Raw genomic sequence first — 27286 nt, 5'->3', positions numbered from 1 at the left:
ATGGCGCCAGGCTCGCTTAGGTAAGCTCGGCTCGAAGCACCTGGTCAGCGGGTTTTCCTACTCGCTGGGGAGCAACCGCATCAACTCTCCCTCCTCTTCTCCCGGCATCGAGGGAATCGATAACTCTCAATCCTTGACATCAGCCACGATGAGACCGACGCAAGCTCTGAACGGTGGCGTGCCCAACCCCAAAGTCGGCCAGTACGTCTGACCCTCGCCTGTCCCCCGCGCTCCCAGGGAGCCGAGGCTCCGGAGATGCGGCCTTGTTTGCGACAGACGGGATGCGACTTGGTCTTGTGGATGGATTGTGCGAGGCAGAGGCTGACTTGCGATGATACAGCTGGATCGGCGACTGGGGTTCCTTCGGTGAGTGCTGTCTGGTCGCGCAAGTCGAGTTCGGATCGAGGGACGGGCGCCTTGAATTGGCTTCAATGGCAGACCTCAGTCACCACACGCGCACGGCGATACGAATGCCTCTCCTCCGAAGCAGTGAAGCGTCGACGGGGCCATCCACGTCGACGCTGGGATAGGACAGCCATGCTAACGGGCTGCAGGCGGCGCCAAGCAAAAGGGCATCGTCCACTACGGCCTCTCGGCCAACCGACAAAACGCCATGGCCGGCGCGGCTCACGACGCAGTCTTCAACACCTTCCGCCGCACCAAGGCGCAGATCTTTTACTGGCTGCCCGCCATGGTCGCTGGTTACTACGTCATGAACTGGGCCACCGAGCGGTAGGAGATTGCTCCCGGTATCGACAAGGGCGTGATTGCAAATGGCGCTGACACTGTGGACAGCAACGAGTACTTGAACTCCAAGGCTGGCCGTGCCGAGTTTGCGGACTCGGAGGAGTAAGGCGGTCCCCGGATGCGCGTGGTGGAATAGGGTGGTCTCTGGGCCTGTGTACATCAACTTGTTCAACGTCGTCTTTGCCTAGACCGGAGGAAAAGCAATAGACACTGTCTGCACTCGAACAGCGCTGAAGCTGTGAGTTGTTGAGCCAATTGCGTCCACAAATGCTTGCATCGTGCGTCATGGTATAAAACGAAGTTCCCACAACGGTACCATTTACCCCAGGCTAAAACCACACCGAAGGTCCAAGTTGCTTGAGTACTTTTACCAGTCCATATAAAGTGATCGTTTTGTGACTTGATATTCTATGTCTGTTCACTCTGTCTACTGGGGATCGGGAGTGATCACGTGATTATCCCTACCCAGCGGAACGGCGCCACCAGCCGCCGAAAATTTCGGGATAGCTCCCCTTGGCGGGTCAAAAAAAGTTTTGGATTTTTCGGAAGGGAAAAAAAGTTGAGTTGCGACCACCACCAGTCCCAGCATCTTATCGTTAGCCCTGCCGGTTGCCTCCAAGAACATCCGCCCCTCTCGAATTCACATCATTTCCCATTGTCATTTTTACGAAACCCAATTCCTTGGCACCTGCGGACCGGACGCACATACATACAGATATATATCCCCTGCGACGCAGGAACCGCCCGCCATGGCCGCCGAGAGACCCGAGAAGAAGGACAAGAAGGACAAGAAGGAGAAGCGCAGCGAAGAGGCCGGCGTGAGCAAGGCCAAGAAGGACAAGAAGGATAAGCGGGACAAGAAGGATAAGCTGGCCGCCGCCGTCGAGGGCTCGCTGCAGCTGCAGGATGCCGCGTCGCCGCTGAAGGCCAAGGCGGCCGACGCCGACGACGATACCGACATGGAGGGCCAGGACGTCCAGGACGCCGGGCCCCTGGAGAGGACGGTTGTGCCGTTTGCGGTGCCCGTGGCGGATGAGAAGGGCATGAAGAAGGTCTACAAGACTATCCGGAAAGGTTTGTCCTCTTGTTCCCTCTCCCCTCGCTGCTGAAGCGTGTGAATGCCCAAATGCGCATCAAAAGACCCATAGGATGAAGCATGGGATGAAGAACTGCCAGGCTAACTGCCCCATGCAGCCGCCAAGAACGGCACCCTCAAGCGCGGCGTCAAGGAAGTCGTCAAGGCCCTGCGCAAATCCCCGCCCTCGGCCCCCGGCTACACCTCGTTCCCCGGCCTCGTCGTCATCGCCGGCGACATCTCCCCGCAAGACGTCATCTCCCACCTGCCCGTCCTATGCGAGGACCACAACGTGCCTTTCATCTTCGTCACCTCGCGCGCCGAGCTCGGCGCCTCGGCCAAGACCAAGCGGCCCACCAGCGTCGTCATGATCATGGAGAAGCTCGAGGCCGCCGCCAAGAAGAAGCAGCAGGCAAAGGACGCCGACAAGGACAAGGATGCCGAGGGCGAGGCCGACGAGGCCTTTGCCGAGTCGTACGCCTCGCTGGTCAAGTACGTGCAGAAGGAATACGCGAGGCAAGCCTTTTGGGCCAAGGGCGAGTCAAAGGCATGAGCTCGGGGAATCTGTCAGGGTGGAAAGAGAGGGCCGGGACGGGGCGATATTTGCGCATTGAATGGTGGTTTTGATCTGGGTCGCACAAAGACAAGGCTCGACTGGCTAGCAGGGCCAGATATCTGGGCACGACGGCGTTTAGGCATATTCTGCATTGATGAAATGGAACTGGCTTGCTTTCTTGACCCTGCCACTTGACAAATCACTCACGGAATCAAGCAATCACCATTCGACGAAACGATTTGCGCAAGACGGCATTATCGATTGCGACCACACAAGCTAAACTCTACATTCCCATCGCCCAATAGCCGCCATTCCATCATCCGTTTACAGCAGAGCACCTCGACGCGGTGAGCGATCTTTACCGGAGATGCGGTCGGCGCACTGAAACCTCATGGGTTCGCGAGGTTGTGGTGCCTCAGGCCGTTTAGTCAAACGGGTTCGTGCGGGTTCCCCACCAGGTCAGGAACATGGACAGGCCAACAGTCTCGCAGAGTTTGGCGGCGACGCTGACACCGACGGTGTCGAGGGGCCTCTTTTCAGTGAAGAGTTGGGCGAGATACTATCATCGGGTAATGGCTGGTCAGCAACAGCTTCACTTCATCATCTGGTTCCTCGTCGCTCGACCGGATTAACCGGCAATGCGAGGAGGGGCTTCGAGCAGGGCGAGGTACGCACAGTAGGAGCGGCCGTGGCGGCAAAGATGAGGGCACCGAGGTAGGCAGCGCCCTTGTAGCTCAGGGTGCCGGTGGCGTTGATGAGGGCGCCGACGCTGTAGCTCTGCAGAGCGGAGCCGACAAACGAGGTGCCCCAGGCGGCGGCGGCGCCGCTAGCCTCCTTGGAGCGGATGAACTCCTCCTTGGTGTTGGCCTGCTTGGCGCGCTGGTACGTCTGGCCGAAGACGGGGGAGAGGACGGCGAGCTCGATGCCGTGGTTGAAGACGGTGCCAAGAGCAATGGCCGACGGCTTGACAGGAGGAAGGTCTGAAGGAAGTTAGCACGCCGCTTGCCGGGTTGGCTCGATTGCGAGGCGAGCTCATCCGTCGCGCGGGCGGCAGCGGAAGAGGGAGGGCTCGTCACGGGGAAAGGGAATTGGCAGAGGGGAGAGCTGAAGCGGGGAACAAGGAGCTTACAATGCAGAGACATGGCGGCTGTGAATGGATGAGAAGGCAGTTGCCTGTCGATGAGGACGAGTGTTGAAGAGAGAGGAGTGACAGCTCGTTTTGTTGCAGTCCAGCAACAACGGTGAGAGGATGATGATGATGATGCAAGGTCCAAGAGAGAGTCCAGCCAAGGAAGGACGCAGAACCAGTACGTACTCGCCTGGCCTAGGAAGCCCCGGACCTCCTCGTCCTCCTCCTCCTCCTCCTCGACTCTACTGTACAAAGTACTGCCTACGCTACAGTACAGTGCTGCTGTACCCTCCCTCACGATCTCGATCGGGCCAGGCAAGACTCTCCTCGCCCCACCAACCGAACCCCTGCGAAGCGCCGGGGGGCTATGATGTCACCACTCGCGGTAAACTGGGCTGCCGGATAGACGCATGTACCCAGTACATAGCATATACAGATACGGACAACATGAGCTCCTCCATTCACCACGTCTGCGAATTTGAGTTCATGGCTACGTACTGTACTTACAGGTATATGCACGGAGTAAACAGATACAGTAGAGCCTGTGGGTACGAGTGGCAGCTGGCAGGGAACCGCGGCTGGCCGGGACGAAGCGCCGGCTTGAAGCGTCCTGGCCGAGGCTCCCAGCAGGTACCTCCTCCTCCCACTGTAGCTCAACGACTGCGACAGGTACCCAAATATTGGCTGTAGCTGCTGTAAGGGACATCTTCTTGGGACCGACAGTTTTCTCTTCGCCCGAGACTTCTTTTCTTTTTGCAGCTTTTGTTGTTGTTTGTTTCCGAGCCTTGTCTTGAATTTCAGCCTCCGCCTGCAGTACTGCACAATGGCGTTTTGGCTGCAACCGGACAGCCGCTGCGTGGGGACCCAGCCCGTTGCCGGGTGCTCGTCGCGACGTGGTTATGACGTTACCGTGAGCCATGGCGTGGGTGGGCAGGGCAGTATTGAAGTAGTCCATCAGGCACATGGCTTTGGTCGAAGAGCCTTATTCTTCCCTTGACCGAGCTACATCCTCACGCAAAGCCCGTCGTGTGCTTTCTTCTTCTATTCTGTACATATCGCAGTCCAACAACATTGCGGGAGGCCAGTCCATCCCCGACTCCTGCTCCCCTCGCCCTGTCGTTCCGGGTCAAACCCGCCTGCGCCGCCTAGTCTTTGCTCGCTCCCTCTTCCTCTCGTGTTGTGGAACAACAAAAGTCAACTTACAGAAACGCCACCTTGTGTGCTAATGCCTGTCCCTTTTTTTCATCTTTTATTATCCCTTCTTCGTGCGTCATGCCATGTGCTGGCCGTCCTCACCTCCGCGCAATGCCAAAAGCGCTCTAACGTCGTGGACGTACTGCAGGCCCTCGAGCAGCGGCACCAGGTGCATCAGGTCGTTGTCCGTCGGGTCGTTGATCCAGCCCTGGATGGGAATCGCGTTATCTGCAGGCCCAAGTCAGCACGGCTTCACGTCGCCAACATCGGTACACTTGCCTTGATGAAATAGGTAGCTCAGCGGGCTATTGTCGAGAATCATCACCTTGCTCAGATCCGGCTCCACCGAGCTCAGGTCCTTGATGTAGGCTCCCTGCCGATACGTGCAGTGCTGGCGGTAGTAACGCGCCGAGAAGAACTTGCGCTCCGATTCCAGCCAGTCAATCACGGGGTCGGCGTACTCTTGCACCGACGCGGTGAAGATGACCAGGTTGAACCACTTGCATACGCGCCGTAGGAACTCGTCGCAGTACGGCCGCTTATTTACCCAGTACAGGATCGGGTGCTGCGCCGCGCCGCCCGGGCCGCTGCCCATGCCCAGCGAGGCCGTGTTGAGTCGGACCTCGACCATGTGCCCGGTGCTCATCCTGCCGCCCTTGGACATGCTGTGTATTAGCGTCTCGTCCAGGTCCAGTATCAGAGTCTTTTGCTGCTTTAGCGGCACTTCAAAGTTGAGGTACGACGGCTGCCGCCGGGGAATCAGAGGTCGCGGCGGCGCCGGCGTCTTGGGGTACCTTGTCAGGGCGGCAATGGGCGACGTCGGCGACTTGAGCTGTGCCGACAGTTCCTCTTCGCTGGCCTTGGTCCGCGCGACGGCCGACAGGGCCCGCCGGTGCTTGCGCTGGCCCACGCCGCTGTCGTGCTGCAACTTGATGCGGATGGACCTGCGTCCCGTGCCAAGCTCTTCCGCGGAGGCGGGCGGTGCTTCAGACTTGTTGTGTTTGGCCTTGGCGCCCTTGAGCTCCTCGGCCTCGGACTCGGAGGATGCGCCCGAGGTGGAGGACCCCGACGACGACGACGAAAGCGCCGGTCGATGCGCGTGGCCACCATGACGCCAGCCCGACGCTGTCGAGCAAGGCTGGGCCGCCGCCGCGTAGTCGCCGCGCCCGCCCCTGCGGACACCAAACAGCTTCTTGAGCTGCAAAAAGGGCGCAAAGTTGCCCTCGTCGTCGTAGAGGCACGCCATCAGGTAGACACCGGGGGACGCGAGCGTGGCGAGGATCCAGCGGATGGGGCTGACGATGCTCGCCGCGAGGTTCCGCGGGAAAGCATGCCACCAGCTGGCGCGGCAGTTGTCGTCTTGCTTGCTCTTTTCCAGCAGCGTGGAAGTCTCGGTGGCTTTCTCGTCCTCGGCGGCGTGCCTGTCGTCAAAGGAGCCGTTAGCGTGGCGGCCGGCCTGGTCGCGGGCGTCGTCATCGTCGGCCTTGGCATCAAGCGACTTTTCGTCGGAGCCGAGATCAGCTTCGGCGGAGCTGAGACCGTTGAATCGAGGCTGGGTGGGAGACGGCGGGGGCGAGACGCGCGAGGTGATGATGTTGAGGGAATTCATCTTGACAAAGGCCGGCAATCCATGAGGCATGGGCGGTATGGCAGGCGGTTGGGGCGCTGGGCTTGGGCCGGAGCTGTTGGGGAATTGCCGAGGGCGCGCGAGCGTGGGCACACGACGCGTTGGCAGCAGAGCCGAGGATATGGCCTCCTCCTCCCCCTCCCCCGTTGGGGAGATGATGTCCAAGAGTCGCTCGCGTCACTCGCGGGAATTGGCAGTGAGGAACGGGGCGGCGAGTCGAGCGTTGTTTTTGTGCTGTGTTTCGGCAAGGCCAGCGAGGGTCGCCGGGGAAGAAGCTTGGTCGTCAGCCTTGCCGGGGGCACGTCTTGTGTGATGACTGATGGAGAAGCTGGATGGCGGGTTTCAGATCAGCAGACGAGAGAGGCCAGCTGCTGTCCACAAGGCCTACCTACTAGTCTGCGCCGCAGTGCGCCTCGGGAACGAACGCCCGGGGGCGGCCAATGGGGGGGGGGGCCGAGGAAACCCCGCCGCGGGTCAATTCGCCTGGTGCCTGAGGTACCTAGGTAGGTACGTACTTGAGTACCTACCTCGGTACCTATCTTTGTGGTACAAATCCTGCCACAGGGCGGCCATCTAACACACTCCACGAGAGTTTGCTGCTGATGCTAACCTGTTGTGGAGCGTTGCCACGAAACAGCGCAATCGGTAGGTATTCGTAAGTACATATGTGGCAAGTGCTTAGGCGATTTGTCTCGGGATTGCCCAAGACCGGACGTGCAGGTACCTGACTTTTGGCTTGCGCGAGGATTATAAGTGGCCGAATACTTATGTTGCCAGTCTTTTTTATCGATGTCGTTTTCCACGTGGCTGTCGCTATCGTTGTCGTTGTTACTGCCTCTCTTTTTAGGAGTACAACCTTGCCTGGCCGCGGTCGTGGTTGCATTGCCAGATAAAAGACAGAAGACGGCAGTAGAGGGTCAAACAAGAAGAGATGGCTGGCAGTTGGCGGATGAACTCATCACAGTCGTTGTCCCCTCCAGCAGATGAATGAGGCTACTTCTCGGTCGGCCGTCCAGTTTGGTGTCCAGTAGATGATGGGTCAGGCTGCTTCCCCTTGTCGACAGGCGGCTGGGTGGCCTCGCCTTCGACACTGCCTCGAGCCACGACGTTGGGATCGGCGTCAGCTTCTTTGCTGGGGTTCCTTGAGGCCTCTCGAGCCTTCATGGGATATCCTGATCGATGGATGCAAATTCTCGCCCAATATAGGTAGAGGGCTCAGCGCCTACGGTACAGGTACGTCTGTGTATGACTTGCACTATCTGACTGTGCGAAGAAAGCATCGTCTTCCGATGGCAAGTGTTTGTGAAACATGTCACTACAACGTGAACCCTTCAACTGCCATTCCAAACTGCGGTGCCATGGCTGCAACGTAGCATATGAATATGGGGTCAAATGAAATGAATGTGAGGCTTTATTGCCAGAATATTCCTCTTCTTGAACGCTGGAGATGCTTCAGGATCATCCAGCGTCGTCAGCTGGGGGGTGTATGGTTGGCTATGGGGTATGTGTAAGAGAGTCGGCAGAGGCGGTACAGGGTATAAAGCGGTGAGTCCTCATTTATGCCCTCTGGAGCGTGGTATCTGCGAATCTCCATGCGGTTTCTGTAGAATTCTCGGCGAGACAGAAGTTCCCTTGGGGTTGTTGGTGGCCACACAGGAAACAAAAGCTCGTCGTCTTCTTTCGTGGGTATGGTCGCGGGCACATTAGATATGTCGACAGGTTGAGATCTGCGGAAGTGCCGCTTGAGCTGGCCAAAGATGGAAGAGAAACAGCTCATGATGCGACCGTGCCGGCCAATTTAGACAAGCTGCTTATTGGTACCCGTGCCCGCCTCCATGTTGTTGTGATCGATGCCGAATCCAGGATGAGGGGGCGACCCCCCTAGCCGTCCGTCCCTGCGCCGTTTTTATCCCGCCATACTAAACCCAGTGCACTAAGTACGGAGTACTGGTTAATTACGACTTTCTCTTGACATTTGCAGCTTAACAGCCAATAAATCACATACAACTGCGATCCATGAGAAGATAAAGCCGTTAAAATTATTTCAAAGTATTAAAGAGTACATAAGCCATTTTATAAGTTTAAGAAAATTCTTTTTAAAGTACATTTTAGGTAGACAAAACCCCTTATAATGGTATTCTATGTGTAGAAAAAGTAAAGTCATGTGGGGCGTAGAGTACTTCCTATTCCTAGCAATTGACGTGGCACGTGAGGTCACCGACTTCAAGGAGCAATTAGAAGCTCTGACTGCACAGGGACGACTAAGGGCCCCGAGGGGGGGAGGAGAGGGGCAGGCACTCGGACGCTTACAGCAGACCGCCCGAACTTTCAGTGCTTTTAAACTCTGCTTCGGGTCCTAGCCATAATTACGTTCACGCTCCTCCTATATGGCTGCGACGAAGGCTTCTCTGTGGTCCACATTTCCACGCCCTCCCACCATGGCAGCATTGATGAGGCGCGTCCCTCTGGTCTGCTCCTGACTTGGTGCAACACCCCATGTCCTCGTAACCCTCAACCAGACATGGCACAAGACCAGGCAGAGCACAGATACCCACCGCCTCCTCCCGAGCATCACGTTCTCGTACCAGCTGTCAACGTGGTCGAAGCGAAGCCATTCTTCCCCTCTCCCTGCGTGGATGTGACCACACACCACAACTTTGGGCCTTACCCTCCAGACTTCAGCAAGCAGCCTTCCACAGCCCTTTCCCCCATCGTCTAGATGCCCTTTGGGCGGTCCATGCATCAGCATGACGTCTGTGTCGGCCGGCGCTGTGCCCAAGGTCTCCCTATCGCCATCTCCCTTCCCGTACTGGAATGCCCAGTTTCCACACCGTGGTGTCCATGGGCTGCCAAACACGCGGATGGACCTGTTTTTCCCCTCGACGGCGATGTCCAGTGACCCGCGCTCCAGATATTGGACGCCCCCCCAGTCGAGATCGTTTCTGCGCTGGCCGGGGTGCCGGTCCAGTTCACGGTCTGGGTTCGTAGAAACGAAGACGGAGTCAAGGAGTAGGTCGTGATTGCCAGCAATGACAACCTTGTGTGGGTGCGGCTGCGCGGCAAGCCATGACAGTTGTGCCTGTATCTCTGCAAAGGTGCCGAACTGCGACAAGTCCCCGGCATGGAGGAGAATGTCGCCTGGAGGGAGAGACAAGGGAGTGGTATTGTGAGTGTCAGAGACGCATACTAATGTAACTGGGCTGGGAGCAGTCGAAGCTGCCGCTTGATTTGCACCCTCGAGTTGTCGCGTTGCATGATAGAGCCTGGTTGCGAGCCGCTGGGGCAAACTCTCCTGCTTTGGAAGCCCAACAAACGGTTTGCTTATTGTCTGAATCGGCACGATGGATGAAGGATGGAGTAGGAACAGAGAGGCAGCCTTAGCCTGGGGCCCTGGAGGATTCAAGAGGCCCAGACATGTCTAGCGTGTTTGATTGGTTGGTTTGGTTCCGTTGGGTGGAACTTCAAGTGGAAGCACTCTGAGTCTCTGACATGACGCTTCGAGGCGCCTACAACCCATAATGATTCCAACGAACCAGAGAGAGGCCGAAGGAGCGCAGATTTGGAAACTTCCAATAGCCCCTGACGGGCTACCTTACAGGCCGCAACAGACTTGTAACCAGTCATGGTGGACCGGCAAACTCGTTGGTTTAGAAATAGTAAATTGGCGCCAGCTCTGCGGTAGAATGCAATAACGACCGTTTGCTAATCCGTCACCTTCAGACGGCGACCCTCAGTGACCGCTGAGGTACTTCGCGAATATAAAAGGACAGGCAGTGTGAGGGAACGATCATGTGACTTTCATACTTTATGAAATGTCTCACTTTGATTCATGTAAATAGCGAAAGTCAGAGTCTTCCTTAGGAACCTCCTTCTCTCTTCGTAGACAATCACTTTACCCAAGTCGCACCCGACCTTGTTCGTGCACTTGTACCGTCACATATTGTCTACCAACTACCCCTCCTCAATAGATCACCGTCCGCGACGTGACTATTGATTTCGATAGTTCTAAACCGCACTTGTCGCTTTCAAACCTCACCAAAACACCCTGCAACCAAATTCTCACCTAAACCACCACACCGTCAACAACCCAATGGCTACCGCTGCCCCACACCCGTCGATCGAGTGCCCCCTGCCCCTCCTCAACGCCAGCAATACCAATGAAACGTTCCGAAATGCCTTTGTTGCTAACCCAGCCGGTCTCATGAAAGAAGTCTTCCTCGTATGCAATGCCGCATACAGTATGCAAGCGGTAATCGATTCACTACGTGCCTCGACCACGACGACAATAAGGGACATGGAGGACCTCCAAACCCGCCTAGAAAACACGCTCATTTCTAAAAGTGATGGAGACGCAACGATCGCCCGTCTTATGGCAGAAAATGAAGCATACCTAAAGATCATTCAGTCAAAGGAGCTTCACACCGCACACCAGAACACCCTGATCCTGAGGCCTTCACCGGAGAGGACCCCACGCTTCTGCCGAATTTCCTCCAGCACCTCGAGTTGAAGCTCGAAATGAATAAAGATTGGTGGAACTCGGAACCTCAACGTATGGGATATGTCGTCTCATGCCTTAAAGGCAAAGCACATGACCAAGTCCGCTACAACATTAAAGATGGGGTGGTTCTCTTCGACGATGTCAATGCCATAAAAGCACCCTTCAGTCAGCCTTCGGGGATATTGACGCTAAAGCTACCGCCCAACTCAAAATCTTTGACATGAAACAAGGCCATAGATCCCTTACGACATTCCTCCCGAATGGTATGCCGTCGCCAAGCTCACCGAGTGGGATAGTGGGGCGCTCATTGCTCACCTCCGACGTGCCCTCCACGACAACGTTATCTGGAGACTTTCTCTCACTAAGGGCAAAGATACACCTACCGAACTTAGTCAATTTATGGACCTTGTCCGTATCTGCGATAACGAATGCCGTCAAGTCAATGCCAATTACTTCAAGAAAAACACCGACAACTCAGCAAGTCACAAAGCAACCTTACAACCTCCACCACGCCACAATCGACGACCTCTAACGGCGGGGATTCAATGGATTTGAGCGTCATCACCTGGGGGCCAAAGATGTCGCCTCTGGTCGTAGACCCCAAACGGAAGCAGAGAGCGGCACGCAGAGCCTATTGCACAACGCATGGACTCTGCCATTGGTGCAGCTCGGCAAACATCGTTCCTCAATTGCGACACCGCACCATGGAGGACGGAAAAAGTGTAGTCTCCGACGGAAGTCGCCGCAGGAGACGCAAGAAAAAGGGCGATCTACTGCTCTCTTCTCTGGACACCAACCAAGCTCATTTGCTACTGCCTTGTAACCTAATCGAAGACAATTCCACTCCGATTAAAACCGAAGCAATGCTTGACTCAGGTGCCACCGGAAAGGGGTTTATAGACGAATCCTTCGCGCACACCAACAAACTCACGCTTTATGAATTACGAAACCGTCGCCGGCTGAACGTAGTCGATGGAAGACCCTCCTCGGCTGGCGACATCACTCATGTGGTGAAGCTCAACATGGACATCAAGGGACACAAGGAGAAGATGCTTTTTTACGTAACGAAGCTTGGGAAGTATAATGTCATACTTGGAAAACCCTGGCTAACAGATCACAACCCAATCGTCAATTGGAGCACGAATGTGGTCACTTTCAACTCTGATCACTGCCGCAAATACTGCATGGAGAAAGGACAATACCAACTGCCTGTTTCTGGAGCTCCCTCTTTGTCAAGTTCTGCAACCACGACTATACTGCCACGCCCATCAATCCCCCGAAGAGTCGGCGCAGCCGCATTCCACATGCTGACCAAAAACCGCGACGTCGACGTATTCTCATTATCACTGTATGAGATCGACAAAAGGCTGGCTGAACTTGGGGTCATCACAGAAGCCTCCACCTTCGTAGAACCTAAAACACGCCGACGGGTCCGATTCGACTCTGCACTCACAGACATGGACAAGATGAACCGAGAGCTCCAGCTACAGGACGGAATCACCTCCCTTAACCCCAAGGACCAACAAACACAGGAACCTGAGCTTCCCGGAAAATAGCAGCCGATATGTACCTTTCAGGGCATCACTCGAAGACATTCACAAAGCCCTCGAACCCAAGACTTTGATCGATCCTGCAACAAAAGTACCACAACACTACCATGAATTCTTGAAGGCATTCGACCAATCAGAGGCGGATAAACTCCCCCCACACCGAGACTGCGACCACGAAATTGAACTTCAACCTGGAACGACTCCACCACATGGACCTCTGTACGGGATGTCCCAAGACGAACTTCTCGTCCTCCGGAAATTCCTTCAGGAAAACCTTGACAAGGGTTTTATACGCGCTAGCACCTCACCGGCGGCCTCGCCGGTGTTATTTGCAAAGAAGCCAGGAGGGGCCTTCGTTTTGCGTGGACTACCGAGCTCTTAACGCGATAACCATCAAGAACCGCTACCCGCTACCGTTAATCCAGGAGACACTTTCTCAGCTAAGCCAAGCCAAGTATTTCACCAAACTCGATGTCGTCGCAGCGTTCAATCGAATACGCATCAAGGAGGGTCAGGAGTGGATGACGGCGTTCAACACAAGATATGGTCTCTTCGAGAGCATGGTGATGCCTTTGGACTATCAAACGCCCCAGCTACCTTTCAAGCTCGAATCAACGAAGTCTTACGCCCATTCCTTGATAGATATTGCACAGCCTACATCGACGACATTCTCATCTACTCAGACGACCTCGCCACCCACAGACTCCACGTCAAATCAGTACTTCAAGCACTTGAAGCCGCAGGCCTACAACTTGACGTCAAGAAATGCGAATTTGAGACTACTGAAGTTAAATATCTGGGCATGATCATCTCAACCACTGGAGTACGGATGGACCCAGAGAAAGTCGACTGTCTCATCAACTGGGAGGCCCCTATCAACGTCAAAGATGTTCAAGCCTTCTTAGGATTCTCGAATTTCTACAGACGGTTCATCAAGGGATTTTCACGCATCGTACGACCACTTGTTGCCCTGACACGGAAACTAGTCAAATGGAACTGGACTTCATCGTGCCAAGAAGCATTCGATATGCTCAAAAATAGCTTCACTTCAGCGCCAATCCTCAGACACTTCGACCCCGCAAGAGAAGTGTTTGTCGAATGCGACGCATCCGATTTTGTCTCTTCGGGCATCCTCTCCCAGGAAGATGATCAAGGAGTGCTACACCCAGTGGCTTTCTGTGAGGGAACGATCATGTGACTTTCATACTTTATGAAAGGTCCCGCTTTTATTCATGTAAATAGCGAAAGTCAGAGTCTTCCTTAGGAACCTCTTTCTCTCTTGTAGACAATCACTTTACCCAAGTCGCACTCGACCTTGTTCGTGCACTTGTACCGTCACATATTGTCTACCGACTACCCTTCCTCAATAGACCACTGTCCGCGACGTGACTATTGATTTCGATACCTCTAACCTCACCAAAACACCCTGCAACCAAATTTCCACCTAAACCACCACCACCGCACCAAATTCACCAATCAACGAATCAGCAAACCAACAAACCAACAAATCACAATCGCAAAGTCAACTAAAACGTAACGAAACTGTCGAACGCCACCTGCACTATAGCCATCACCGTCAACAACCCAATGGCTACCGCTACCCCACACCCGTCGATCGAGTGCCCCCCTGCCCCCTCCTCAACGCCAGCAATACCGATGAAACGTTCCGAAATGCCTTTGTTGCTAACCCAGCCGGTCTCATGAAAGAAGTCTTCCTCGTATGCAATGCCGCATACAGTATGCAAGCGGTAATCGATTCACTACGTGCCTCGACCACGACGACAAATAGGGCAATGGAGGACCTCCAAACCCGCCTAGAAAACACGCTCATTTCTAAAAGTGATGGAGACGCAATGATCGCCCGTCTTATGGCAGAAAATGAAGCGTACATAAAGATCATTCAGTCAAAGGAGCTTCACACCGCACACCAGAACACCCTGATCCTGAGGCCTTCACCGGAGAGGACCCCACGCTTCTGCCGAATTTCCTCCAGCACCTCGAGTTGAAGCTCGAAATGAATAAAGATTGGTGGAACTCGGAACCTCAACGTATGGGATATGTCGTCTCATGCCTTAAAGGCAAAGCACATGACCAAGTCCGCTACAACATTAAAGATGGGGTGGTTCTCTTCGACGATGTCAATGCCATAAAAACACCCTTCAGTCAGCCTTCGGGGATATTGACGCTAAAGCTACCGCCCAACTCAAAATCTTTGACATGAAACAAGGCCATAGATCCCTTACGACATTCCTCCCGAATGGTATGCCGTCGCCAAGCTCACCGACTGGGATAGTGGGGCGCTCATTGCTCACCTCCGACGTGCCCTCCACGACAACGTTATCTGGAGACTTTCTCTCACTAAGGGCAAAGATACTCCTACCGAAATTAGTCAATTTATGGACCTTGTCCGTATCTGCGATAACGAATGCCGTCAAGTCAATGCCAATTACTTCAAGAAAAACACCGACAACTCAGCAAGTCACAATGCAACCTTACAACCCTCCACTACGCCACAATCGACGACCTCTAACGGCGGGGATTCAATGGATTTGAGCGTCATCACCTGGGGGGCCAAAGATGTCGCCTCTGGTCGTAGACCCCAAACGGAAGCAGAGAGCGGCACGCAGAGCCTATTGCACAGCGCATGGACTCTGCCATTGGTGCAGCTCAGGCAAACATCGTTCCCTCAATTGCGACACCGCACCATGGAGGACGGAAAGTGTAGTCTCCGACGGAAGTCGCCGCAGGAGACGCAAGAAAAAGGGCGATCTACTGCTCTCTTCTCTGGACACTAACCAAGCTCATTTGCTACTGCCTTGTAACCTAATCGAAGACAATTCCACTCTGATTAAAACCGAAGCAATGCTTGACTCAGGTGCCACTGGAAAGGGGTTTGTAGACGAATCCTTCGCGCACGCCAACAAACTCACGCTTTATGAACTACGAAACCGTCGCCGGCTGAACGTAGTCGATGGAAGACCCTCCTCGGCTGGCGATATCACTCATGTGGTGAAACTCAACATGGAAATCAAGGGACACAGGGAGAAGATGCTATTTTACGTAACGAAGCTTGGGAAGTACAATGTCATACTCGGAAAACCCTGGCTGACAGATCACAACCCAATCGTCAATTGGAGCACGCAGACTTGCAAATAGATAAATCAAATCAAATCCGGGGTCCAATTTGATTTGATTTGGATGGCAAAATCATGGATCTGATTTGATTTGATTTGATTTGAGTCGATTTGGATCTCATTTGGATATCTGGATAACTCCACTTTTTTCCCACGACGAAATACACTGAGCCGCCCCGATAAGGTCCGCTTTGAGGCGGCCTCTCTGAGCTGTGACCATCTGTCCGGCAAGGCTAAATATTCTCTCCGGCTCTGAAGACATTGCCGGAATAGAAAAGAGGTCGATTGCCATTCGCGACAAGCGTGGATACTGGCGTCTGCGGAGAAGCCAGTACTGGATGGGATTGTCCACAAGACAATCGCCCGGATCGGTACTGGCCACCCATTCTGCGTATTCGTCACGCGTGGAGGACGGTGAGGGCGCAGGTTGGGCGCCAAGTTTCCTAATTGAGGTCATGAAGTCATCTAGGTCCGTTGTCTTCCTTGCAGCTGTGGGCTCCTCGGGTATCGTATCTTGCTCGACCGCGAGGGTTCGGTACTCCTCCCATAGCTCTTGCACAGCCGCCCTTCCTCTGGCCAACCAGTCCGGATGATCGGACCACTGCGACTCGACGGTGGACCAGCGAAACGCGGGATGGAGGACGAGGCTCGCGAGGTACGCAGGGCTATCCTCCGTAAGGGCGTAGTATTGATCCAGCTTCATCCAGCCGAGATTGCAGCCGATTCGCAGGTACGGTTCCTCGTCCCGTTCGTGCTGTAGCTTTGCCTCTTCTAGGTGCTTCAGAAGCCACTCCATTGTGAGCAAAACTTCCCAAATCGCGCCGAATTTGCCTTGTCGTGGCTGGCCCTCTAGGCGCTTTGTCGCGATCTTCAATGGTTTCAGGATCGCCAAATACTCTGCAATAACGGACCAGTCCTCAGTGACCATCTGGTCGTCCACAATTGTAGGCTTCTTGCGGCACTTCTTCGGCATCGGCTTTGCCCCGTGCTGTGTCCTTCTCGCCACATATTGATTCCACTCTGTCACTTCCGCTTGGACCAGCGAATCGAGTGCATTGCGAAGCATGTAGCCCCGCTCCATCATCGCTTCGGACGAGTTCCAGCGAGTAGCGTTGTCCATGACCACATCGTAGGTTGTTTTGTCTTCGAGGCCCAGGGCGGTGTTCTCGATGGATTGGAGCATGTGGAGCCTTTCAATGCGCTGCCCAGACCTTTCCACCCAGTGAACGATATTGTGCAACTTGCCGATGGGGCCCTTGATCTCCAGAGTCTGACCTCATCTTGGATCTCTTTGTTGGCTTGGCAATCCTCTTCGAACGCGTCGGCGTCCGTGCCGAAAAGGATGGATCGGGCGACGAGGTTGATGATGTGGCCGCAGCAACGGAGCCGACGATGCTGCTTGTTGAACCCCAACTCAGCGCCCAAGTCTTCAAGGCACGTGTCGTTGCTCTCCGCATTGTCTGTGACAAAATATCCAACGCGATCCTCGAACCCATACTCGTGGATTATCTCGCTGACACGGTCGGCCAGGTTTTCTCCACAGTGGCGACCTTCAATCCGTGGCAAGCCGAGGAGAAACGTACGGAACTTCCTTCGTCATCAATAAAGTGTACGGTAAGGCCGAGCAGAGATGTGAATTTTCGGGAGGACCAAGCATCAAAGGAGACGTTGATGCGGCTGAGCGACCGACGAAGCAATTCCGTCACGACACCTTTGTGACAATTGAAGGAGCGCACAATCCAGTCGCGTATTGTGCTATGAGTGGGAATACTGCCCGAATCCGCAATTGCGCTGTTCGCGTAAGCCATAAGGTCGCGAAAGTACGGACTCTCCAGTTTGTGGAATGGTATGTTGTCGCATGCCACCCAGCGTATCAAGAGATGTTGAAAGCGAAGCGGTTCAAAGGACGAGATGAAGGCATTCATCAGAGCCTGATCCTTCGGTCGGTTGGAGTCTAGGTCAACCACGTCGAAAAGAGTGCGTTGCTTCTTCCTCTGTGGTAGCATTGGCCCGCCTTTGTTGATGTGGTGAATTTCTTCCATGTGACTGTTCGCTTGACTTGTGGATGCAGCATCGTACATATGGGTAATTGTAGCCTTCTTCCCGTGGCAGGCCTTGCAAAGCCAAAACCGATGACCGGAATCGGTTTTCTCGATATCGAACCCATGCTCCCATACCCATCCCGTCCGCGCTCTTTTCTATACTTGCGTATGGAGAAACCGAGAGGCGATTCCAATCGATGCCTTCATATCCAACGTAGTCGATCGAAGGTGATGTGTCAAGGTCGGGGGAGCTCTCGGGAGCGCTAAAACTGGTGGACGGGACACTAGAAAGGGCGGCTGACAGCGCCTCGCCTTCTGCTGTATGCGCCATTGCAGTCAAGTGCAGAGCTGTCCCATTTGGCCACCGGCTACAAATATTTCCCAGTAATATGGCAGACGCACCCAAAGATATATTTCACGATCAAACGTGTCAGGTAAAACGCAAAAAGAAAGCTTAGTGACACGGCCTGGAAAAGCAACTGCCAGTAAGGGATTTCCCGGTGATCTGCCGGATCGGGCGATTCGCCGGATTCACCGCCAGTTCACGTCTCCACTTCAATCCTGAATTTCTCCACCACCATGGCCCCGATTGATGAAGCGCTTGAGTTTCTGAAGCTGTGTGACACTGTTAACTATGCCAAGACTGCGCGTCAGTTCAATTGCGACGAGACTACCCTGCGACGGCGACACCAAGGCAAACAGAGGTCAAGACGGGATGCCGACAGTTTGTATAAGTCACGTCTCTCAAAACAGCAAGAAAGGGATCTTGTTGCGTATATTCGCAAGCTTTCATCACGTGGGATTCCGCCTACGCTGCCGATGATCAAAAGTTTTGCCCAGGATATCGCCAAAATTGAGGTCGGAAAGGACTGGCCGTATAGCTTCGTCCGACGTAACAGCGATGAGCTCGGTTGCACTTGGTTCGACGGTTTTGATATCGCAAGAAAGAGAGCAGACAATGCTTCTAGATACAGAGCCTACTATGAGCTTGTAAGTAGGTGCCCAAGTCCATCCCTTCATTGCTGATCGTACAAGATTGGCGAGAAAATCGAGAAATACGACATCCTGCCTTGCAACACGTATAATGTGGACGAAAAGGGCTTTCTCCTCGGCGTCATCAATCGTACCAAGAGAGTATTCTCTGTTCGTGCCAAGAAGCAAGGAAAATTGATCGGTGCTGCGCAGGATGGCAACAGATCATGGATCACGTTCCTGGCATGTGTCTGTCAAGACCTGACCGCGCTACCCCCGTTTCTCATCTACCAAGGCAAGCCAGGGCAAGTTCAGGACTCCTGGCTCACGGAGTTTGATCCGGAGCACCAAGCGGCGTTTTTCACAACCTCAGAAACGGGTTGGACGAACCATGAACTTGGAAAGGAATGGCTCATTGGTGTTTTCGACCGGTTCACGAAAGAAAAGGCGCGAAACGGCCGGGATTACCGCCTCCTGATTACCGACGGACACTCTAGTCATGTCAATATGGACTTCCTGGAGTGGTGTGACCAGCATCGGATAATCGTTGCCGTGTTTCCGCCGCATTCCACGCACAGGCTGCAGCCCTTGATGTGTCCCTTTGGCCCTCTTTCGACCGCATACACCAACCAGCTCATCCAGTGGACTGCAAAGACACAGGGACTCATCGGGCTATCGAAACGCGAGTTCTGGTCGTTATTTTGGAACGCATTCGGGTCATCTTTCTCGGCGGAGAACATCGCAAGTGGTTGGAAACGGACCGGACTCCTCCCATTTGACCCTGAAGTCGTTTTGTCGCAGATCGCGGAGAAAACAGAAGATGAGTCTGAGTCTGGCGACAGCTCCGTTGACTCGCTCGCCCTGCAGCAGCCCACTGCTCGGGATTTGCGCCGACTTGTCGACAAGGTAGTCGATGGATCCTCAAAAACGCTAGCCGAGACAGTCGGAAGCTCAAAGTACTCTCGAAAGTCTCCAATCTCAGAACGAATTGCTTCGATATGAGAATCAGGGACTTCGGGAGACTATCTTTCACGAAAAGCAGCGCAGAATGCGCGGTAAAGCTCTGAAGGATTACCTTTTCGATCGTGTAGATCCTAACTCGGCGCAGGTATTTAGCCCTGCAAAAGTGGCCCAAGCGCGCTTGAAGAAAGCAGCCATGGAGACTCAGAAGCAAGAAGAGGCCTTGGAGAAAGAACGACAAAGGTTTGAGCGACAGCAAAGGCGGCAAACCTCAAAGTTCTCGCTCTGGAGAAGAGAAGGCAGCGGGAGGCAAAACTGAGCAAAGACGTCAGGCAAAGGAAGCCAGACAACAAGAGCGGGAGAAAAACAGGCAGATACGGAAAGAGCTCAAGCGAAAGAACCAGAAAAAATGTCGGAAATGGGATCCGATCTCTGTTGCTCCACAGACTCGCGAGAAGAGTCCGGGCGTTCGAGACGAGATTGTCGTCGCCATTTCGGCTCCACCAGAACCGACGACAGCTCCGGAACACTCAAAATCGCCAAACATTAAGTTGCGTAAAGATCCAAAGCCGGCATTGACCACTTCCTCACGTCCCAAAAAGCCATCATTGGCTGTCGAGCGCGACCAGGAGATGGTAGTCGCAATGCGGGGACTTGCGCGATCGGGACGCCACAGGAAGCGGCCACGGTGGCTTGATGACTGCGAAGTAGATTGAATGGAATTGCTAGGCATCTTTCTTGCTTCTGCTTTAATGTGAGATTGTTTCATATTATTTTCGTGGAGTTTCACTCAAATCTTCACCGGAATGCAAGGGAACCAAAATCCGGCGAATCATCCGATCCGGCAGATCACCGGGAAATCCCTTAATAAGCGACCGCTCTGGGCCAGGGCTGGCTCCCAAAAATTATTGGCCCAGGTCGCCATTGTGGGGCGTATCCAAATAATCAGATATCCAAATAAATTTGGATGTTGCGATTTGATTTGATTTGATTCAGCGCAGGGGCAATTTGATTTGATTTGATTTGGATAAATTTGATTTGATTTGATTTGATTTGATTATGATTTATCTATTTGCAAGTCTGGGAGCACGAATGTGGTCACTTTCAACTCTGATCACTGCCGCAAATACTGCATGGAGAAAGGACAATACCAACTGCCTGTTTCTGGAGCTCCCTCTTTGTCAATTTCTGCAACCACGACTATACTGGCACGCCCATCAATCCCCCGAAGAGTCGGCGCAGCCGCATTCCATATGCTGACCAAAAACCGCGACGTCGACGTATTCTCACTATCACTGTATGAGATCGACAAAAGGCTGGCTGAACTTGGAGTCATCACAGAAGCCTCCACCTTCGTAGAACCTAAAGCACGCCGAAGGGTCCGATTCGACTCTGCACTCACAGACATGGACAAGATGAACCGAGAACTCCAGCTACAGGACGGAATCACCTCCCTTGACCCCAAGGACCAACAAACACAGGAACCTGAGCTTCCCGGAAAACGGCAGCCGATATGTACCTTTCAGGGCATCACTCGAAGACATTCACAAAGCCCTCGAACCCAAGACTTTGATCGATCCTGCAACAAAAGTACCCCAACACTACCATGAATTTTTGAAAGCATTCGACCAATCAGAAGCGGATAAACTCCCCCCACACCGAGACTGCGACCACGAAATTGAACTTCAACCTGGAACGACTCCACCACATGGACCTCTGTACGGGATGTCACAAGACGAACTTCTCGTCCTCCGGAAATTCCTTCAGGAAAACCTTGATAAGGGTTTCATACGCGCTAGCACCTCACCGGCAGCCTCGCCAGTGTTATTTGCAAAGAAACCAGGAGGGGGCCTTCGTTTTTGCGTGGACTACCGAGCTCTTAACGCGATAACCATCAAGAACCGTTACCCCCTACCGTTGATCCAGGAGACCCTTTCCCAGCTAAGCCAAGCCAAGTATTTCACCAAACTCGATGTCGTCGCAGCGTTTAATCGAATCCGCATCAAGGAGGGTCAGGAATGGATGACGGCGTTCAACACAAGATATGGTCTCTTCGAGAGCATGGTGATGCCTCTGGACTATCAAACGCCCCGGCTACCTTTCAAGCTCGAATTAACGAAGTCTTACGCCCATTCCTTGATAGATATTGCACGGCCTACATCGACGACATTCTCATCTACTCAGACGACCTTGCCACCCACAGACTCCACGTCAAATCAGTACTCCAAGCACTTGAAGCCGCAGGCCTACAACTTGACGTCAAGAAATGCGAATTCGAGACTACTGAAGTCAAATACCTGGGCATGATCATCTCAACCACTGGAGTACGGATGGACCCAGAGAAAGTCAACTGTCTCATCAACTGGGAGGCCCCTATCAATGTCAAAGATGTCCAAGCCTTTTTAGGATTCTCAAATTTCTACAGACGGTTCATCAAGGGATTTTCACGCATCGTACGACCACTTGTTGCCCTGACACGGAAGCTAGTCAAATGGAACTGGACTTCATCTTGCCAAGAAGCATTCGATATGCTCAAAAATAGCTTCACTTCAGCGCCAATCCTCAGACACTTCGACCCCGCAAGAGAAGTGTTTGTCGAATGCGACGCGTCCGATTTTGTGTCTTCGGGCATTCTCTCCCAGGAAGACGATCAAGGAGTGCTACACCCAGTGGCTTTCATGTCCAAGAAGTACGACCCCGCTGAGTGCAATTACGAGATATATGACAAAGAACTTTTGGCTATTGTACGCTGCTTCGAATGCTGGAGACCCGAACTCCAAGGCACACACCACCAGATTACAGTCATCACTGACCATGCCAACCTTCGATATTTCATGACAACCAAGCAACTTTCAAGACGACAAGTCAGGTGGAGCGAATTCCTATCACAGTTCCAATTCGCTATCAAGTCAGTGCCTGGGAAAGAGAACGGAAAGCCTGACTCACTCACACGGAGATCACAAGACTTACCGAAAGATGAAAATGACGACCGCATCCAGTACCAACAACAGTCGCTGCTTAAGCCTTCCAACATAGACTCCTCTGTACAAGAACAACTAAGGCTTGACCCCGAGCTCTCAGAGCTCTTTGCAAATCTCTCCTGGGAACAAGAGATTGCACTATGTCCCGCCATTCTTGACGAAATTCAGCCAGAACCAATCAACCACAAAATCACAAGACTTCTAGACAAGGGCTATGAGGAGGACGAATGGTGGATGAAAATCAGGGACGAGATGCTCAAACCCCATGGAATTCCCCACTCAAAGGAAGTTTCTATCGGAATGCATGATAAACGAAGGCCGATTATATTTCCGAGAGAGGCTATACGTACCCGCAGGCGAACTACGGACCCTTCTCACTCAACTCGCCCATGACAGCGTCGAATCAGGCCACCCGGAAAAACAAGCTATACGAACTCATTTCACGCTCTTATTGGTGGCCAAAGCTTAGCGCCGATACGAAACAATTCACACGCAATTGCCACGGATGTCTGAGGAACAAAACCTCCCAGTTGCGGTACCAGGGGACATTGAAACCGCTCCCAATTCCCTTGCAAAGATGGAGAGACTTATCCGTTGACTTCATTGGCCCAATTCAGCGCACAGCTCGTGGATTCAACGCAATCATGGTGGTAGTCGATAGGCTGTCAAAGGACAGACATTTCACGCCCTGCAAGACCGACATGAAAACACATGACTTGGCAACACTCTTCGTACGAGATGTCTGGAAACTCCATGGACTACCGGATTCATTCGTGTCTGATAGAGGACCACTGTTTGTCTCGGAATTCTGGAAAGCGGTTTGCCACCGTCTACGGATCAATATCAGCCTTTCTACAGCATATCACCCCGAAACTGACGGCCAGACGGAAAACGCTAACTCATTTCTCGAACAATACCTTCGCCAATATGTTAGCTTTGCTCAGGACGACTGGGACGAGTGGCTCCCATTGGCCGAATTCGCAGCCCGTAACGTTGTCAGCGATTCAACGGGAATGTCCCCATTTTTGCGAACACAGGCTATCACCCCCGAATGAGCTTTGGTCCCCCTCGCGCAATACCACTCGCGGCATCCAAAGACCTGGCAGAACGCTGCAACGAGGGGAACGAATTTGTCGCCAAGATGCAAGAAATCACTGATCTACTTCGGACAAACCTGCTCTCAGCTCAAGCCTCACAAGAGCAGTTCGCCAACGCAAATAGATCACCGGCGCCAGCTTACCGAGTTGGAGACATGGTGCTACTTAGCACACGCAACATTGATTCAGCCCGACCCATCCCAAAACTAGATCACAAGTTCATTGGCCCTTTTCGAATCGAGCGCGTGCTCAACCCTCACTCCTACCAACTGAAGTTGCCACATGAACTAGACTCAATTCACAATTCATTTCACACCAACCTCCTGCGACCGTCACCAAACGACCCGCTCCCCGGCCAATACAACACACCGCCCCCACCAATAACGCTAGATGCAAAGGGGGAGAAACTCTGGGCGATTGAAGAAATACTGGACTCGAAACGCACAAAACAGAAAGGCTTCCAGTACCATATACTATGGAGAGGCTTCGACCTTGAGCAGGCAACATGGGAACCACTACACAACGTCGTCAACGCTCACATCGCCATCAAAGAGTTCGAGAAGCACAACAAAAACAAACCCAGACCGACGAAACAAGAAGCGCAAAATGCTCGCCTACAGGCTCAGCAAGACGTGGAAGAATCAGAAGCGATGGAGTAAAGGAGGCCCATGTGTGAGGGAACGATCATGTGACTTTCATACTTTATGAAAGGTCCCGCTTTTATTCATGTAAATAGCGAAAGTCAGAGTCTTCCTTAGGAACCTCTTTCTCTCTTGTAGACAATCACTTTACCCAAGTCGCACTCGACCTTGTTCGTGCACTTGTACCGTCACACTTTCATGTCCAAGAAGTACGACCCCGCTGAGTGCAATTACGAGATCTATGACAAAGAACTTTTGGCTATTGTACGCTGCTTCGAATGCTGGAGACCCGAACTCCAAGGCACGCACCACCAGATTACAGTCATCACTGACCATGCCAACCTTCGATATTTCATGACAACCAAGCAACTTTCAAGACGACAAGTCAGGTGGAGCGAATTCCTATCACAGTTCCAATTCGCTATCAAGTCAGTGCCTGGGAAAGAGAACGGAAAACCTGACTCACTCACACGAAGATCACAAGACTTGCCGAAAGATGAAAATGACGACCGCATCCAGTACCAACAACAGTCGCTGCTTAAGCCTTGCAACGTAGACTCCTCCGTACAAGAACAACTAAAGCTTGACCCCGAGCTCTCAGAACTCTTTGCCAATCTCTCCTGGGAACAAGAAATTGCACTATGTCCCGCCATTCTTGACGAAATTCAGCCAGAACCAATCAACCACAGAATCACAAGACTTCTAGACAAGGGCTATGAGGAGGACGAATGGTGGATGAAAATCAGGGACGAGATGCTCAAACCCCATGGCACTCCTCACTCGAAGGAAGTTTTCTATCGGAATGCATGATAAACGAAGGCCGATTATATTTCCGAGAGAGGCTATACGTACCCGCAGGCGAACTACGGACCCTTCTCACTCAACTCGCCCACGACAGCGTCGAATCAGGCCACCCGGGAAAAACAAGCTATACGAACTCATTTCACGCTCTTATTGGTGGCCAAGGCTTAGCGCCGATACGAAACAATTCACACGCAATTGCCACGGATGCCTGAGGAACAAGACCTCCCGGTTACGGTACCAGGGGACGTTGAAACCGCTCCCAGTTCCCTTGCAAAGATGGAGGACTTGTCCGTTGACTTCATTGGCCCAATTCAGCGCACAGCTCGTGGATTCAACGCAATCATGGTGGTAGTCGATAGGCTGTCAAAGGACAGACATTTCACGCCTTGCAAGACCGACATGAAAGCACATGACTTGGCAACGCTCTTCGTACGAGATGTCTGGAAACTCCATGGACTACCGGATTCAATCGTATCTGATAGAGGACCACTGTTTGTCTCGGAATTCTGGAAAGCGGTTTGCCACCGCCTACAGATCAATATCAGCCTCTCCACAGCATATCACCCCGAAACTGACGGCCAGACGGAAAACGCTAACTCATTTCTCGAACAATACCTTCGCCAGTATGTTAGCTTTGCTCAGGACGACTGGGACGAGTGGCTCCCATTGGCCGAATTCGCAGCCCGTAACGTTGTTAGCGATTCAACGGGAATGTCTCCATTTTTTGCGAACACAGGCTACCACCCCCGAATGAGCTTTGGTCCCCCTCGCGCAATACCACTCGCGGCATCCAAAGACCTGGCAGAACGCTGCAACGAGGGGAACGAATTTGTCGCCAAGATGCAAGAAATCACTGATCTACTTCGGACAAACCTGCTCTCAGCTCAAGCCTCACAAGAACAGTTCGCCAACGCAAATAGATCACCGGCGCCAGCGTACCGAGTTGGAGACATGGTGCTACTTAGCACACGCAACATCGATTCGACCAGACCCATCCCCAAACTAGATCATAAGTTCATTGGCCCTTTTCGAATCGAGCGCGTGCTCAACCGGAAAGGCTTCCAGTACCATATACTATGGAGAGGCTTCGACCTTGAGCAGGCAACATGGGAACCACTACAGAACGTCGTCAACGCTCACATCGCCATCAGAGACTTCGAGAAGCACAGCAAAAACAAACCCAGACCCACGAAACAAGAAGTGCAAAATGCTCGCCTACAGGCTCAGCAAGACGTGGAAGAATCAGAAGCGATGGAGTAAGGGAGGCCCATGTGTGAGGGAACGATCATGTGACTTTCATACTTTATGAAATGTCTCACTTTGATTCATGTAAATAGCGAAAGTCAGAGTCTTCCTTAGGAACCTCCTTCTCTCTTCGTAGACAATCACTTTACCCAAGTCGCACCCGACCTTGTTCGTGCACTTGTACCGTCACAGGCAGATGTCGTTTTGTTGTCACGAAAACAGGAACTCTCAAGTCCAACACAGACATTGCTCGTTCCTACACTCAACTTCTCCATATTCATACCCGGTTCTCTCCTCCCTCCACTATTGTTGCCTTTGCCCTCACCATGTGTTTTGGATCAAAGAGCGATGATGCTTCAGCACCGGCGCCACGACGCCGACAACAACGAAGGAATGGTGACCCTAGACGACAGGATATTCCGTTGCAGCGCATGGACATTAGCGGGCCCGTGACGCCGCCAGGCCAAGTTCCCGCTCCAGTACGAGACGAGCGTGGACTGTGGAGGCAATATGTTCAACATGAGGTGACGGGCCCGACTCTCTTGGTGGCTCTCGGCAATGTAGCGCAATTGCTTCACGGGCGTGGCGAAAATATCGTCCTGGTCGCCGTTGGTGGCGCGGTTAATACCATCCTCCTTCAGCCACGGAATACAACGCACGATGTGGACTTCTTTTGTCGACTTTTATCTGAGCCGCATCTTGGAAATCTTCGCGAGGCTGGACGAGTGGCGGTTGAGAGAAGTTCCGCTCCTTTGAGCCAAGATTGGCTTAACAATGCAACCGCTAGAATGCCAGGCGTGGTTGAAAATGTCGACAGCCTCATCGAAGAGGCCGTTGCTCAGAACGCTGTCATATTCAACGGCCCAGGACTGAAGGTGGTCGCCGCTCCCTGGAACTACTCTTTTATCAAAAAGGTAAGCCGCATCACATAAGGAACGGCCCGTCCCTATGACAGTGCCGACGCCGTGGCCTATCTCAGGGAGTTCATCAGGACGAGCAACTCGAACCGGCCTGTAACGTTTGAGACAATTCAG

At 53.1% G+C, this 27286-nt stretch overlaps 8 protein-coding genes across 8 annotated transcripts; 4 read left to right on the top strand and 4 right to left on the bottom strand.

The window, feature by feature from the left end:
* Positions 1-148: 148 nt before the first annotated feature.
* HRG_09381 (ucrQ family domain-containing protein) lies at positions 149-853 on the top strand (the record flags this gene model as incomplete). The annotated part of the gene is made up of 4 exons (XM_044867852.1): positions 149-201; positions 341-366; positions 555-732; positions 796-853. 4 exons carry the CDS (start codon positions 149-151, stop codon positions 851-853), a joined length of 315 nt encoding a protein of 104 aa, XP_044717112.1.
* Positions 854-1496: 643 nt separating this feature from the next.
* Positions 1497-2375, top strand: HRG_09380 (ribosomal protein l7Ae/L30e/S12e/Gadd45 family domain-containing protein; the record flags this gene model as incomplete). The annotated part of the gene is made up of 2 exons (XM_044867851.1): positions 1497-1821; positions 1942-2375. 2 exons carry the CDS (start codon positions 1497-1499, stop codon positions 2373-2375), a joined length of 759 nt encoding a protein of 252 aa, XP_044717111.1.
* Positions 2376-2802: 427 nt separating this feature from the next.
* HRG_09379 (uncharacterized protein) lies at positions 2803-3520 on the bottom strand (the record flags this gene model as incomplete). Its single annotated transcript, XM_044867850.1, has 3 exons — positions 2803-2937; positions 3054-3358; positions 3508-3520. The coding sequence occupies 3 exons, from the start codon at positions 3518-3520 to the stop codon at positions 2803-2805; spliced, it is 453 nt and encodes a 150-aa protein (XP_044717110.1).
* A 1257-nt stretch (positions 3521-4777) lies between these two features.
* On the bottom strand, positions 4778-6340 carry HRG_09378 (NLI interacting factor-like phosphatase domain-containing protein; the record flags this gene model as incomplete). Its single annotated transcript, XM_044867849.1, has 2 exons — positions 4778-4929; positions 4981-6340. The coding sequence occupies 2 exons, from the start codon at positions 6338-6340 to the stop codon at positions 4778-4780; spliced, it is 1512 nt and encodes a 503-aa protein (XP_044717109.1).
* A 2371-nt stretch (positions 6341-8711) lies between these two features.
* On the bottom strand, positions 8712-9952 carry HRG_09377 (calcineurin-like phosphoesterase domain-containing protein; the record flags this gene model as incomplete). Its single annotated transcript, XM_044867848.1, has 2 exons — positions 8712-9466; positions 9925-9952. The coding sequence occupies 2 exons, from the start codon at positions 9950-9952 to the stop codon at positions 8712-8714; spliced, it is 783 nt and encodes a 260-aa protein (XP_044717108.1).
* Positions 9953-15628: 5676 nt separating this feature from the next.
* On the bottom strand, positions 15629-16483 carry HRG_09376 (transposase; the record flags this gene model as incomplete). The annotated part of the gene is made up of 1 exon (XM_044867847.1): positions 15629-16483. One exon carries the CDS (start codon positions 16481-16483, stop codon positions 15629-15631), a length of 855 nt encoding a protein of 284 aa, XP_044717107.1.
* A 1888-nt stretch (positions 16484-18371) lies between these two features.
* Positions 18372-20200, top strand: HRG_09375 (DDE superfamily endonuclease domain-containing protein; the record flags this gene model as incomplete). Its single annotated transcript, XM_044867846.1, has 5 exons — positions 18372-18542; positions 18588-18686; positions 18738-19430; positions 19507-19727; positions 19810-20200. The coding sequence occupies 5 exons, from the start codon at positions 18372-18374 to the stop codon at positions 20198-20200; spliced, it is 1575 nt and encodes a 524-aa protein (XP_044717106.1).
* A 4201-nt stretch (positions 20201-24401) lies between these two features.
* On the top strand, positions 24402-25013 carry HRG_09374 (uncharacterized protein; the record flags this gene model as incomplete). Its single annotated transcript, XM_044867845.1, has 2 exons — positions 24402-24631; positions 24680-25013. 2 exons carry the CDS (start codon positions 24402-24404, stop codon positions 25011-25013), a joined length of 564 nt encoding a protein of 187 aa, XP_044717105.1.
* Positions 25014-27286: the final 2273 nt, after the last annotated feature.

Source organism: Hirsutella rhossiliensis (genome assembly GCF_020360975.1).
Source record: "Hirsutella rhossiliensis strain HR02 chromosome Unknown scaffold00012, whole genome shotgun sequence".
In the NCBI taxonomy this organism is placed as follows: Eukaryota; Fungi; Ascomycota; class Sordariomycetes; order Hypocreales; family Ophiocordycipitaceae; genus Hirsutella; species Hirsutella rhossiliensis.
The sequence above is the reverse complement of the archived record's forward strand: the minus strand, read 5'-3'. Positions and strand labels throughout refer to the sequence as shown.